We start from the raw sequence: 15,010 nt of genomic DNA, 5'->3' as shown, positions 1-15,010 counted from the left end.
GTGCTGCCACAGATATGGACAACCCTAATGAGAACTTAAAAATAAATTTAAATTCAGCATATATTTTTATTTTTAATGGGATCAAAACCTCTAGGAACTTCTGAATAGTTTGTTTCCCTGGGGTTGAAATATGACAGGACACCATCAGATAAAGGCTGGAAAATGAGCTCAGTTTATCTTGCCACCACAAAAAGTGAAGTTCACTGTTAGAGAGTGACATTATAAGGGTTATCACGTCTCCATAGCAACCATTAAAAGCTAGCAGAAAACAAGCCTTTTCTATCCTACAACCACAAACATGAACATGACACAGATGCTCACCTGACACAGCGAGGGATGAGTGGCTGAAGTTGGTGGATGGACTGGATCGGCCCTCCACAGAGAAGAGGCAGTCGGCAGCGGCTTCGTTTTTCACCATCACATCGGGGCCGGACAGATTGACGGGGGCACTGATGCCCAGCTCCTCCTCCTGGGCCTGCTGCCTCCTCAGAGCAACCTGAACGGGGAAAAGATTGATTAGAAACCATCTGCTTAGAAATGTTACCTTCATTTCTAATTAGGCCTGTCACGATAAACGATAAATCAATTAATCGTACGATAAATTAAAACTATCGACGTCATTTTAATTATCGGCATTATTGTCTCTTCCGGCTTTTTTCTCTTCCTGTTGATGACACTGAATGAAAAAAGGCTCAACTCCGGTGCTCTCCACTGACGCCCCCTTCCTCATTTCCTTAGTGTAAAGCCCAGCGCACACAACACGATCTTAGAGGCCGATTGTCGGCCCATTTTCAAAACCTGACAGACCAAACATGAGCCGACAGAAATCCTTGGTATAACGGTTCAATTGGGTTCGGTCCTGCCCTGTGGTGTCCAACAATGGGCACAAAATAATGGCTACAAGTTCAGTTAACTAATTTTAAAACCAGGCATTAATCAATGCTTTACTACAATCTACCTGCAATGCATGTGGCCAGTGTCAGCGTAAAGTCCTGACTGAATGAAAATCATTAGAACCTATTTACGTCTCGTTAACGAAGAACAGCTGAAAAGTTACCGGGTTTATCAACTGCGGTAGCAATTTGGCTCCAACTCCTCCTCTTGTCATTTCTATATTCTTTGAACAAAATGTTGAATAAACATTAATGTTGTTTCCACGTATCATCTCCAATATCTGCTGGACTTCAGGTGTCAGCTGTTTGGGATTCCCCTCCGTAATTTCCCCTCAGAAAGCACTGAGGAGAATCCACATTGGCTACCTGTCACATTCAACAGGCTCCCAGTCGGGGAAAAACCCCTGATTTAGATCTGAGAGGCAACAACGATCTACCGCAGGGTGCTCAAACTTTTGATACCAAGATCTACTTTTTCTCTCACCAGCCGGCTGAGATCTACCTCATGACACGAAGACATAAAAATTGTATATTAAACTCTATTGACTTATTTTATATGCAAATATACATCAGTTATAGCAGCAATAATAAAGTGATAGAAAACCTAATGCAGTATATTTCTTCCTCAGTGAGATTCCCCTACCGTTTTACTCTCTCTCTCTCTCTCTTTGTCGCTAAGCACACCCGTTGCCGTGGCAACCGCCTGCGCCCCGCAAGCGGAGCAGCGATTATGTTAAAAACGTAACATTCAGTCCGTTACGATGTCAAGTTTCCAGGCTTGATATTTATTTCTCGATTATTGGTTGGTTAGCTAATGTAAACTCCTGCTCTGCTAGTCAGTCGGTCTTTGAGTCGCTTTTTTTTTTGTTAATGGAACTGAAACTCACTGAATTGCGCAACACCTTGTTGAAACAATAATTACTGAGAATATAAATTTTAACAGGTTTTGTTGATTTAAATATATATATATATATATATATATATATATATATATATTGTTCTTTAATGAAGCTACATACGTTTAGGATCTTAGTGAATATTTTGATAAGCGCGTCAGAAGAGGAAGTTCTGCTCTCATGGTCCTGGCGGCGTTCAGTTTGTCACCAACTGCAGAGATCAACTGAAAACCTTCCCGTGATCGACCTATTGAGCCCCTGATCTACCGTAACACACCACACGCTACAGGAGGATCGGTTACGAAATCGTAAGCGACAATCTTAGAACCACCAACGTTCTAAGATGGTCTTAAGGGGAAAAATAGGAGCAAAAAATCATGTAGTGTGAACTATTGCATCAGGTAGTCGATGTGCCCATCTTCTCTATTTAAATCGAATTATTACTGAAGGGCAACATAATATACAGACTTCATAATCTGCCCTCTTTTGGTTGAATGCAGTATTTATTTCCACTTTGGCTTTATGTTGTTTAGTTTTTATTCAAGTACATTTTTTGTTAATGGAGACTGAGAATCCATTTTATTTTGTTTTTGGTTGTTTAGTTTATTTTGTTTATCAGTTCCAGTGTTTAGTGTTCTTTTGAAAATAAAGTGTATCTATCTTTGGCAGGAAATCGCATGCATTATTACGTCATTTCCATTAAATCAGTGTAAAAAGGTCTTCAAACAATATTATCGTTTATCGCAATAATTTTTGAGACAATTAACCATTCAGCAAAATTTCTTATCGTGAAGGCCTATTTCTTTTTTTTTTTTAAAGATTTTATTGGCTCTAGTGACCTTTATTTGACAGTGAATCGACAGGAAAGAGGGCAATGAGAGAAGGGGGAAGACATGCGGCAAAGGCCGCCAGGCCGGGAATCGAACCTGCGACAGCCGTGTCAAGGACCAAGGGTTATATGTGGGTTGTGCTTAACCCCTGCGCCACCACAGCACACCCCATGAAGGCCTATTTCTAATTATATTTCAGAACAAATGCAACATCAGTTCTCCTAACACTTATTTTAAATGCTCACTTTAAATAAGTCAGGAAATAAAAATGAAAGGTACATTATTTCTCCCATTGAAAACATTGACTACAAACTGAGAGGAAATGTTAGAAATTCAATTAAAAAAACATTTATTTATTCCAATGGGAAATTAAATGTTGCTGGTGTTTCAGTCCGTTTTTGATTTAAAAACTGCTATAGCAAAGATTTGCAGTGGTAAGAAGTAAGCACTATAGTTAGACATGTTGCAATGAATCAATTAATCCCACGATAAATTAAAACAAACTCAATCATTTCAATTTGCATGGTTTATTGCTTTTCTCCTTCTACCAAAAACTGGATGATAAAAGTCTTCAGTCTCAACCAGCTCTTTATTTAGATGGGCAATTTTGTTTACAGACCCATAGCTCATTTTATTTGCTGTTTTTGTTGTTCTTGATATTTAAAATGTCCTGCAGTTCCAGTGTTAAATGTTCACCAGAATTTAAAGTTCATAGATTTTGGAGAATGCCTCATCTACCATATTACTTTAAAACGGTCTCAAAACAACATTATTGTTTATCACATTAACTTCTGGGACAATTTATCGTCCAGCAACATGTGTGGGATGTATTTCTGAATGGAGCTCTTGGTGTAAATTTCCATAAGAAAAAAGGAAAATTATCCATATAGTTGGATCTTTGCTATTAAAATTAACTGATTGTTTATTTGTCTTAAAGAGTAATTTTTGGTTTTAAAGCTGATTAAGACGAGTCATTAGAAATCTGTTATAATCATTAATGATGAATGGACTTTTTGCAACATGTTGCTTTGTAATAATCCTGTAATATGTGTAAAATATATGCACAGCTTATCTTTGATACACTTAAAAAAGCACAGTAACAAAATAACTGGGATAAAACTTGTATATAAGTTATCCAATATATACACTTTTGATCATTTGATTATAAATTTTAGTGTCTTTTATCTTGTAATGTTGTAACTTTTTTACTAGTTTTTTTTTTTTACAATACATTGCTGTTACTTTAAATATTTAGTACTCAAATAATCTGTGTTGCCATACAACCGTGGCATCTGAACTTTTTTCCACATCAGCCAAAATCATCAAAAACGAAAAAGCATAAAATGTATAAACTCTTCAAGAAATGTTTTATTAAAAAAAATAGTCATGTTTGAGGACAAAAGATGTGTTTTATAGGTTTGTTCCAATTAAAAGAAACGCCTGTAGTTTGCCATTTTCTGTGTGGGTTGACTGATTTTTGCTTTTTGGTCTATTCTCAGCAATAAGAGTGGATTTGGGATTCTCTTTTTAAAAAATATTTGCCATATTTAGCAGATAATGAGTCAATTAAATTGAGATTTAAGAGCACAGTCAGTGTATATTTATGGTTCAGTTTACCAAAAATTAATTATTAAAAGATTAATACTTTAATCATTTTAACATTCTAAGATGTAAATAACAATTTTATTTTTTTTTATCTCTGCACTGACAGCAAAATTAGTCATCGGGTCGCAAATGGTCCGCAGGCCGCACCTTGAACACCCCGGACATACAAACTGATTGTTTCTAAAACACCAGTTAAATATCAAAACATATGAGCAAACAAAAAATTACTAATCATTGTTACTTAAACATGTTAGAAAGTTGCCTGCTAAATTCATTTTAAAAATATATACAAAGTAACTGATTAGTTTTTGCTACTTTCCAGTTTTATGTGAGTAAAATGTAGCATCGCGGCCATTAACGGCTAGCTTGCTGGCTCAAAATCATGCTAACACAAGTCACATGCATTTCATCTGAAATGTTCGCGTTTTATTTGAATTAAAAACAATAAAAGCGATAATAACGTGATTTTAAATCAATATAATTACATTTAAAGAGTTAAAATTGAGGGACTATTTCGGGAGTCGTTAACGGCCGGATGACGGCAGCAGTAACGGTTACCTGCGCAGCCATGACGCGCTGTCTTTGGGCAATCAGGTTGCATTTGGCGCACTGGCAGTCCCTCCAGTTGCAGAAGCGCTTGTGGCCCTTCAGGGCAGAGAAGAAGCCGTGGTTCCTGCAGCGGGAACATTTGGGCATCCTGGGCGACTTGCGGGATTTGGAAGGAGACTGCGGCCTGGATTCCTCTGGCTTTATCGGCCGGATTCTGCTCATGACGGCGGGCATGTTGGCTCCAGGGACTCGGCTAACAGAGACGGTCAAAGTGTTACAGTGTTTAGAGTGTGCAGGAGTTCACTGGGTCAGTTTTATACTGGTGCCCGGATTTGAGATTACAGCCCCTCCCATGAGCAAACTGGGAGAGGAGCTTTCAAATAAGAATGATGATAATAATAAAAGAACTAGAATAATCTGAAAATGTTCTTTATTTTATATATCACTCATTTCAGAAACTGACGCTCATATAGTTTCAAGACAAGTTGAAACATGTAATTGTTAAGAGGATTGCTTATAAATAACTAGTACTAGTTAAAAAAAACATTAATTGTGTACAAACAGCAGAGGGAGGTAGTTACATTTACTCAAATAACGTTTTGGGGGGGAAAGGACTCAAGAAAAGTTTTACTTTTAAGAGTATGTTTTACTTTTACTTGAGTGAAAATTCACTGAATGGAATATACTCTTATTCTTTACCATTATTATTATTATCATCATCATTATTATTTCCACATGCATTCTTGTTTTTACTTTGTTTAAGTCATTTAAATTACTTACAATATCACACTTATGTAAATTTGAGGAAGCTTCTTGTTTTTCTATGACAGGCTTATGAAGAAAATATTCAAGGTTGCCTTTAATTTTCTGTATGTAAAATGTAAACATGGTCTGAGTACAATTAAATGAGACATAGAATTATATGGAGTGAAAATAGTGTCAAAAAGATTTGTGTGTGCGTAAAAAGATTTGTGTGTGCGTAAAAAGATTTGTGTGTGCGTAAAAAGATTTGTGCACTCGTAACCGGATTTGTGTGTATCTGCAGTTTTGTGTGTGCGTACCAGGTGATTTGTGTGTACTTTTTCAACATGTATTTTATTTTTAAGGTTTACAAATCCTGTTACGCACACACAAATCTTTTTACACACACACAAATCCTGTTACGCACGCACAAATCCTGTTACGCACGCACAAATCTTTTTACGCACGCACAAATCTTTTTGACAATATTTTCACTCCATAAAATCACAACTACAATTTATGTTGAAGTGAGACGTTTTGTTTGTACACAGTTTGTTGTTTTAATATTATTTTCTGTCTGAGCCTGATGTGTCATTTGAAGGGCAATTTAAAATACAGTGAACAGTTAATATTACTGAAAGTAATTACCTTGTTCTAACACATAGATGTACACATCACATGTACTGGTAAGTACTAGCTGAGGATGACAATTAAATCCAAGGAGGAGATGTAATTGAAGATTTATCAATACCAAAATCCTCAAAAGTTTTCCAGCAACTGGCCCAGACTCAGATCCTGTTTATGTAAATGCTGTTTTTATTGTTCAGAACTGACCAAATCTTAGTCCACAGACCTGAATACTATAAAACATGTTGGGAGACATGAAGAGAGAATAGAGTAAAATGAGAAAAACACACAGCAGACAGGATCATCTCGACAAAATATTCAAAGAGGAAAACGGAAAACCCCCTAAAAAGAATTTTACGTTCAGACACAGTACTGAACAGTTGGGATATTCATTTGGAAATGACCGATGTTTCCTGAACACAACATGGTCACCAAAACCTATAGTGAGACTGAGTTAAAAATACAAAAATATAGCTTAAAAAACGCTTTTGTAATAACAAATAGCCTCATAAAGATTTTTGGAAAGTATATATATTTTAAAAAATCAGATATTTTCAATAAAATATCCGATTGTGTTTAGCTAAAACCAGGATGAAGCTAACTTTACCAGAGAGCCCTGAAGGCAGCGTCGCCTAGCAACGGTGAAGTTTAGCTGCTCAACAGGACTGGAAGGTTTTAGCTAATCTTTAACCGACACAATGCCCAGAAAGAAGGAGAGAAAAAGCGGCGAAAGCAAGGAAAAACTCAACTCAGCAAGTATCACAACTAAAGCTGGTTTCGACGAAAAGGAAAAGAGATTATATCTGATTCAAATCGGATATTTGAACGAGGAGCTAGAAAGGTAACAAGAAAACAACGTCCATGATTATGTTTTAAACTGGAAAGTGAAGCTGCATCTCATTTTAACAACAAGTCCAGACGGTTTTATGTCTGTCTTTTAATGTTAGTTTGAATTTAGCTTATTTACAAGGACCTTTTACACTATAACTTGTAGTTCTTGTATCTAAATCAGTTCAAAGCTCTTCAGTTTGCCTTCAGTCAATCATTAAGTTTAGTGGCTTACATAATTATTTGAACATAATCTGAAAAGAAAAATCTGTAAAAGGTTTAAGGAAAAAAATCTTTCATTTCTGTAAATACTGTTTCAAAGTAAATTTAATAAATGGGAAGAAAATTACAAAATTATTTGTAACAAAATCTGCAGTTTTACAATTATTTTCAGTCTCTGAGGAAATATAATTTCAAGGCTTTGAAATTTATTATTCAAACTGCCTGTTTCTCTTGGACAATTTTTATTGACTACTGTTTGTGTTAAGTTCTGTTCAAAATGGGAAAGACAAGAGAACACGCCAGTCAAGTAAAGTAGATGTGATCTGAGCTTTGTAAAGCAGAAAATTACTTTTGAAAAACAGCTACTCTGCCAGATTTGCTCATATTTTTATAATCAGAGTAATAACCAAAAGGTTAAAAATTAATGGAACTATTATCCTACTGATTACTTGTTTTCAAAAACCTTGTTATTCTATTTACTTGTTTAATTATTGTCATATTTGAATTACTTACATCACTCTAAGGTAAATATATATTTTCTAAATTTTATTGCTTGTGATTATATTTGTATTATTGATATGTAAAACCTTGGATGGAGTAGTTGTCAACTATTAAGCAATTTCCCTCTGGGTATCAATAAAGTCTATTCTGATCTATTCTATAAATGAAATGAAACTGTGAATGCACCAAAAGTGGACTGGGTCGCATTGGTAAAAATCCAATCTGTGTTGTCAGAGTGAGTGGCAAAAAAATTGGTTTTGTGTGACTTCAGTCTGCAGTGTGAACGGAGCCTGTGATGCTGCGGGCCGGTTTCTCCTCCTTTCTGTGAGCTGGGAAAAAAGGAGCCAAACCTTGTAAAATGGGGAGTTAATGGAACATTTTAAAACAAAGCAGTTTCTTAGTGGGTTTTAATCTGTTTTGTCAGGTTTCAGATAAAATGTGGTGAACTTCAGAAGCAGAACAACATCCTAATCTCCCAGTGCGTGGACAAGGACATCACAGCGTACATGAAGCACTCCCTTTCAGAGAAGGAAGGGGAGCTGGCCGAGCTGCAGGAGCGGCTGGAGGGAGAGCGTCACACCTCCGTCCAGGAAAAGCGTTCCCTGCAGCTGGAGCAAGGCCAGCTGAGGCGGGAGCTGCAGGCCCGAATCGATAAGCTGGAGGAAAAAAACACGGCGCTCGGTGAGACTTTTCACTCCCTGTGGGAATCTGCAAGAATGCCGTGGTGGTGTTGGCAGAATCCGTCCTCTCTGGTGATTTCCCCTCCGTGTCTGCGAGATAATTCAGGGTCACGTTCTGTTCTGTTCCGATTAATCTGGGAAAAATGTAGCGAAGTTTCATTTTGTGAAGGTCAGTGCTTATGTTGTGCAGAAATGAGCAGTTTTTAAAAAATACAATTTTTAAGAAAAGCAGCTTTTAGCTGAGTTTTGTCCTGAGGTTTGGTTCAACATTTGCACAGAATGAGACTAAAGCTACAAGAAATGGCCGCAAACTTCTTTAACTTCCATAAACATTGAATCTTTTCAATCCAAGATCAATTAATCAAAGCAAACATAAACAAAAATAGATGAAGTAATAAAACCAAAGTCTAAACAGCAGTTCAGTTTTCTGGAATTTATCATTTATCACAATAAATTTCTTGTGATGACAAGAATTTTGATTTATTGTTGTCACACAAAATTCCAACTGATGATGTTAAAAGCCCACAAAACTGTCCATATGGTGGGATTGTTAATACATCGATAAATATCAATACATTTGAAAATACGATTAAAATATGATTAAATGCTGCTACTGTCTGCTGCTCAGTGATACAATTTACGCTTCTTTATGTGACTGGTGTCATAAATGGGAATGTTTTTTAAGAGCAGTATTTGTATTTGTGGGACTATAATTGGTGTGACACACAGTCATAACCATACAGTTACCTAAAAAGTAGTAATAAATCATTGTAATTAACTAATCAGTAAAATAAAAAATGTGAACCAATACTAGGGATGCATCGATTCACTTCTCATATCTGAGATTTGAACTGAACTGACTTAAAACGTTTCTTTTTTTTTTTTTTAAATAAACATAAATATACTGAATTACACGTTTATTTGATAACTCTGCACCAGTACAGCACACTGAAATACACTAATAGCTTCACAATTTTGGTCAAACATCTAAAAACATCTTTAATTAGTTCAGTCAACAGCCAACGTAAAATAAATAAACTGACAAAAACAATAGGTTGATTACCTAAAATAAACCTTTTTTCGAATGGTTCAGAAAGTAAAATCAGAAATTCTAAATATAATATAAAACAAATAAAGCATAGAAGTAGACTGACTAGAGCTGCCCTGATGGATCAGGCACACTGTCACCAATAAAAAATCTAGAATTTTTTCGAGACCAAAACAGATATTAATGTCAGATTATTGCATCTCTAACCAAAACTTTACTAACTTCCTCTCTTCCTTTCCTGCCAGCGGGGAAACTGTGTGATCTGGAAGAGTTTCAGAGGCAGAAGGACGGATTGGCGACCAACATGCAGAATCTGGAGAAGCAGCTCGAACGTCAGAAAGAAGAACACAAAGATGAGATCCGCAACCTGGAAATGAAGGCGCAGCTGGAGAAGAGGAGGTTAAGATGCAGCACATCACATGCTGCTGTTCCTGAAACACTTATAAAGATAAAATCCTGTAGTTTGTTCTCCCCTGATCAGTCTAAACTACAGCGCTTTGCAAAAGTATTCACATCCACATCTGGACACTTTTAACCGCTTTTAGAGTTTTGCCTTTATCATTTCATGCATGTTTGAGAAATCCTTTAATCTTCATGGCAACATTTCAGCTGTGCAAAACGCCTGGGTGGACCCAGCCCCGCCTGTGAGGCGTAGCTCCTCCCCCACTCAGCTCCTTCAGACTAGCCAGCAGCAATTAGCAAACACCTGGTGGAACTACTGAGCTCATTGTAGGAGCTGCTTCTCAGAGCAACGCTGGCAAAAACGTGGTTACAGGTTAACTGAGGAGCCAGTTTAAAGCAGTTTCAAGGCTTTAAATTGGGAAGTAAAGTTTCCCAATTTAATGCCATTGCAAAAATAAAAAATCTTATGAAGTATTTTTGATCTAATTTATTGTGCAAATATCTTGGTACAGTTGAAATAAGACCAAACAAATTTACAAGTAACTTTTCTGCCAAAATTGGAAGTTCGTTTTAAGTAAATAATTCCTTAATATTGATGGAAAAGATCCACTGGTCCACTTATTACAAGTTAAACTGTCTTGTTAGTCAAATAATCTGCCAGTGGAACCAGGACAAATTTAAGGAATTATTGAGTTAAAACAAACTCCTGTTTCTTGCTGAAAAGTTACCTGTGAGTTAAATTTGTCTTATTTCAAGAGTATAAAATACTGGAGCTAGAAACTCAAACAAATATGCTTAGCAAGGTTTTGTGTTTTTGCAGTTTATTTGATATATAACAAATCAAGTTAACATTACTTGATTATACTATATTAGTCTGGAAAACACATATTAATGCCCTTTATAGCATACAAAATGTCAATAACGTCTGACGTTTTCAACGTTTCTGTCTCATTGTTTCCTCCAACCTGGGAAAAGGTTAGAAGAGGAGTTGGAGAGAGAAGTGGCGGCCATGTCAGCGCAAGTCCAGCATCTGGTGGAGCAGAAGCTCCCGGAGGCGACCCGGTCCGTTCTGCAGGAGAACTCGGAGCTGCAGAGCCTCCTGGGCCGGCTGTCGGCGGTGAGCCGCTCCCTGCAGCGAGAAAACGCGGCGCTGAGGGAGAGGAAGAAGCAGCTCAGCATCGACACGGACATCCTGGAGGAGACGCTGCGCCGCGCCGCGCGGGCCGGCTGCATGCGTCAGAAGGTGAGAGGGAGGTTTCTGCAGCGGCGTGCCGGCGTCCCGTTCGGACCTCAGCAGCGCTGCTCTGCTCTCCTTCAGGACGTGCAGCAGCTCACAGGAGAGCTGCAGCGGCTGCAGCAGGACGACAGGGAGAAGCAGCAGCAGCTGGAGCGGATTCAGGCGGAGCAGGCTCGAGTCCTGGCTGACATGGAGGCACTCAGGTCAGAATCCACTCCACTGGTGACGAGGCCTATCGCAATTAATCAATAAATCAATTAATCACATGATGAATGAAAGCAAACTCAATCATTTCCATTTATATGATTTGTTGCTTTTCTTTCTACCAAAAACTGGATGATGAGTCTTCAGTCTGGCCTCAACTAAACCAATTATTGAAGGATCATTTTGTTTACAGAGTCTTTATAATTCATTTTATTTGTTGTTTTTTTGTTTAAGTATTTTAGATGTTTAAAATGTCTTCCAGTTCCAGTCTTAACTGTTCATCATTATTATGCCATTATTACCTTTACATTTCATTAAAATGGTCTCGAAACTACAGTATCATTTACTGAAATAACTTCACTGCAAAAACACAAAATCTCAAAGTGTTTTGGTCTAGTTTAGTAGAAATATCTTTTTTACACTTCAAATGAGACAAAACTAACTTACAAGTAACTTTTCAAGTAATAAATTCTTAATATTAATGAAAAAGTTCTATTTCCACTGGCAAGTTATTTCACTTTTAAGAATAAATTTTATTATGTTATAAGTGAAATAATCTGCCTTTAACTTTCCTTTCTAAAGTTATGTTTTGCTTTTCTGACAATTAACTTCCTTATCAGAGAAATTATAAATATTTACAGTTTTTACTTGATCTCCTGGCTGTGGTTGTGCTGATTTATGCTGATTTATGCAAGTTTAGATTTAAATTTGGTCCACCTTACAGTCTAATTGTCAAATTAATTAAATTAGAATATAAATGTCGACGAGTTTCGTTTGTCAGATTTGAAAGTTAAAAGCAGATATTAAACATACGTTTCTGTTTTAAAAATAATTGTTATATTGTTCTGATGTAATCATTAAACATTAGCAGGAAATCATCTTAATTAAGAGAAAAAGATGTTAAAACATAAATTTTTGTCTAATTAATCTATGTACACTGCAAAAACACAAAATCTTACCAAGAATTTCTGGTGTAATTTCTCATGCAAATATATTAATACACCTGAAATGAGACAAAACTGACTCCAGTAACTTTTCAGAAAGATATATGAGATTGTTTTAAGTCAATAATTCCTTAATGATGAAAAAGTTCTAGTTCCACTGGCAGATTAATTCTTTTATAAGAAGACAAAAATATCTTTTTATAAATTACATAACCTGACAGTGAACTAGATTTTGTGTTTTTGCAGTGTAATGATTCACTTAGAGTTGGAGTTACTGAAATAACTACAACAATTTTCTAATTTATTGAATGGATCCATAAATAAGTGGTGCTGTTGGACGGCAGCGCTGAAAAGCTGACCTCAGTAATGGAAGAGCTGGGTTCTGTTTTCAGACTGGACCGGGCCGCTCTGTCTGCAGAGTGGAGCCGGAGCCGATCGGAGAGGAATCAGCTTCAGGTGAAGCTAGCGGAGGAGAGGAAGAGGAGGAGCATGATGAAGAGCATCCTGCAGGAGGCGGCCTACGCTCTCCGACAGGCCCTGAAGGTACCAGAGTCAGGATTTATAGGACCAACCAGAACTCCTGGTACTGTCTAAAAACCTGGATCCAACTCAATTATGGTCCATCTCTGTTCACCCGTTGACAGGAAATACAAAATTAAGAGAATAATAATAAGAAATGATCCAAACCTGGCAGGTTAATAATTTTGTTTCCATCAGGAGGCTCCAGCAGAGCAGCAGGACGTGGACGGCGCCCCCCAGTGGAGGCGGCTGCTGCAGAACCTGCAGGAGGTTCTGGACAGACAAACGGGAACCTGTTCCTCTGCAGAGAGGCTGAGCGGGTCCCAGGCATCGCCACGGTAACAACATACGTTTTACTGCACGCTTTAACCTGCAGCTACACACAGCAGGTACAAACTCCAAGGTTTGATCTCTGCAACTTGACATGTTGATGTTTTTTAAAGCTTCAGTTTGTAACTTTTATAAAAAATGGTTTTTTTTTACATATTTGCTTAAACAGTCACCAATATGATGACTATGAGGCAGATAATCTGTGAAAAGATTGATCTCCACCACCTCCATCCTGAGCTAGTATTACCCTCTGAAGGAATGCACCAAAAACAACCAATCACAGCCAGGAGGCGGGGCTTAGCGCTGTCAGTCATCCTCCTGTACTCATTGCTAGATGTGCTAACGGCAGAAAAACAACTTACCAGAAAAACTCTTTATCCGCCGTTAACAGTTACATGGCATTCACATGCAGGATGATTGACAGCGCTAAGACCCGCCTCCAGGCTCTGATTGGTTGTTCCTAGTTAGCACTGGGAGAAAGCAGAGGAACTCAGATTATCTGTCTCATAACAAATGACATAGTGGTAGTTTAAACAAATATGTAAAAAATATAATTTTTTAAAATTACAGATCAAAATCCACTTTAGATGAATGATGATTCTCTTCAGAGCAGCAAAACTTCACAAATTTCTCCTGACAAACTGATTTGCGCAGTCAGGACTGATCCTCGTTCTTAACAAAAATGTTTCTTTTTTCTGGGATGAAAACCTGAAAGTTTTCCAGACTGAATTTCGTCGCCGTTTGTGTCAGAACAGAGCAGAAAATCGGAGTTTCCAGTCCCAGCCGTCCCGTCACAGAACCCACGGTTCCTGCCAGGTTTCCCAACCCGGACCGAAACCCAGAGGCGCCCTCTGCAGGTCGGGAGCTGCATCGTGCAGCAGCCTCCTTCCTTTGCACAGGTTTGTTCAGACAAAACGAGTCAGTAGGAGACTGACTCGTTTTGTTTTAATTTTCAGGAACTTTTAATGCTTTAGGACTTTTTTAAAGCTTCTATCAAACTTTAAATTAAAATGATTCTCACAGCGTGTTTAATTTGTCTCCTCTTTGACTCAGGAAGCCCACGATTCAGAAGAGCTCCAGCTCTGTGAACTTTTCTCATTCATCCAAACAGTCCAACGGCCAAAACTTTCTTCAAATAAATCCGAAAAACACAAGAAAAGATTTAAGCATAACAGAAAAATATATTTAAACAGAAAACGTTCCCTCTGCTGAGATTCAGACCTACATCCGTAGGATTTATTTAGTAAAAATATTCCTGCACAAAGTGATTTTCTTAAACTTGTTTTAGAGGGTTGCTGTTCTCCAAAATGACTTAAATTCACCCATTGAGGGAATTTAATCATAATTTGGTTTCGTAATGATTTCTTTGAATTTTTGTTTAAGCTGGAATGATTTTTAACCAAAAGTTAATTTAACTGTTTTTATCTGAATCATGTAGGGAAACTAAAGACATTTTATTGATGTTACATAGTATGTAACATCAATAACATATTATTGATACATCAATTCATTGAGTAGCAGTAGCAATTTATATTGCTACTGATTTATTATCCAGCACTAAGATTAGCCTTTAAAATAATTCTCATAATTATTCAACTTCATACATCAAACTAATTACCTAAACAGATTTCAGTTCCAGTCAGTTTTTAGATGAAAAGTTTATCTTGTAAATCATTTGTAATAAAGAACTTAAAAAAAATCAACATGTCTTGAGTTTTTCTCCCTGAAACACAGAAACTGGAGCAGTTAATTTTTTTCTCCTGGATGTGTCTTGTTTTGTTTAATGTCCATCCAAAATGATCAAATAATTAAAGACGGAGAGGAAATGGGAAATATTTACACCAGAAATGCTTCAGATATGATCAGGATCTTTAAGTTTGATCTATTATCGCCATCTACTGGTGCAGTGAGGGTATTTCAGCCCAATCAGACTTTTTACAGGAGAAAAGAAAAT

The 15,010-nt window shown here is 37.1% G+C and overlaps 2 protein-coding genes across 2 annotated transcripts in view; one reads left to right on the top strand and one right to left on the bottom strand.

The window, feature by feature from the left end:
• The window catches only part of LOC102216695 (doublesex- and mab-3-related transcription factor 1-like), a 31,886-nt gene extending 26,879 nt beyond the window's left edge, over positions 1 to 5,007 (bottom strand). Inside the window, 2 exon segments of the mRNA NM_001286311.1 lie at positions 322 to 496; positions 4,783 to 5,007. Of these exon segments, the coding sequence (NP_001273240.1) occupies positions 322 to 496; positions 4,783 to 5,007 (400 nt within the window).
• Positions 5,008 to 6,839: 1,832 nt separating this feature from the next.
• Positions 6,840 to 14,978, top strand: LOC102218129 (cilia- and flagella-associated protein 157-like). The gene is made up of 9 exons (XM_014473476.2): positions 6,840 to 6,982; positions 8,117 to 8,373; positions 9,666 to 9,819; positions 10,798 to 11,065; positions 11,141 to 11,262; positions 12,600 to 12,750; positions 12,925 to 13,064; positions 13,812 to 13,955; positions 14,110 to 14,978. Exons 1-9 carry the CDS (start codon positions 6,840 to 6,842, stop codon positions 14,243 to 14,245), a joined length of 1,515 nt encoding a protein of 504 aa, XP_014328962.2. The 3' UTR covers positions 14,246 to 14,978.
• The last annotated feature ends 32 nt before the right edge of the window (positions 14,979 to 15,010 follow it).

Source organism: Xiphophorus maculatus, chromosome 12, assembly GCF_002775205.1.
Source record: "Xiphophorus maculatus strain JP 163 A chromosome 12, X_maculatus-5.0-male, whole genome shotgun sequence".
Lineage (NCBI taxonomy): Eukaryota > Metazoa > Chordata > Actinopteri > Cyprinodontiformes > Poeciliidae > Xiphophorus > Xiphophorus maculatus.
This window is presented reverse-complemented; position numbering and strand designations above follow the sequence as displayed.

Excerpts from the sequence above, each read along its gene's own strand:
- LOC102218129 (XM_014473476.2), top strand. The coding sequence starts at position 6,840 with ATGCCCAGAAAGAAGGAGAGAAAAAGCGGCGAAAGCAAGGAAAAACTC. Across the intron at positions 8,374-9,665 it reads GGAAAAAAACACGGCGCTCG|CGGGGAAACTGTGTGATCTG; the intron begins GTGAGACTTTTC and ends CTTTCCTGCCAG. Across the intron at positions 11,066-11,140 it reads CCGGCTGCATGCGTCAGAAG|GACGTGCAGCAGCTCACAGG; the intron begins GTGAGAGGGAGG and ends GCTCTCCTTCAG.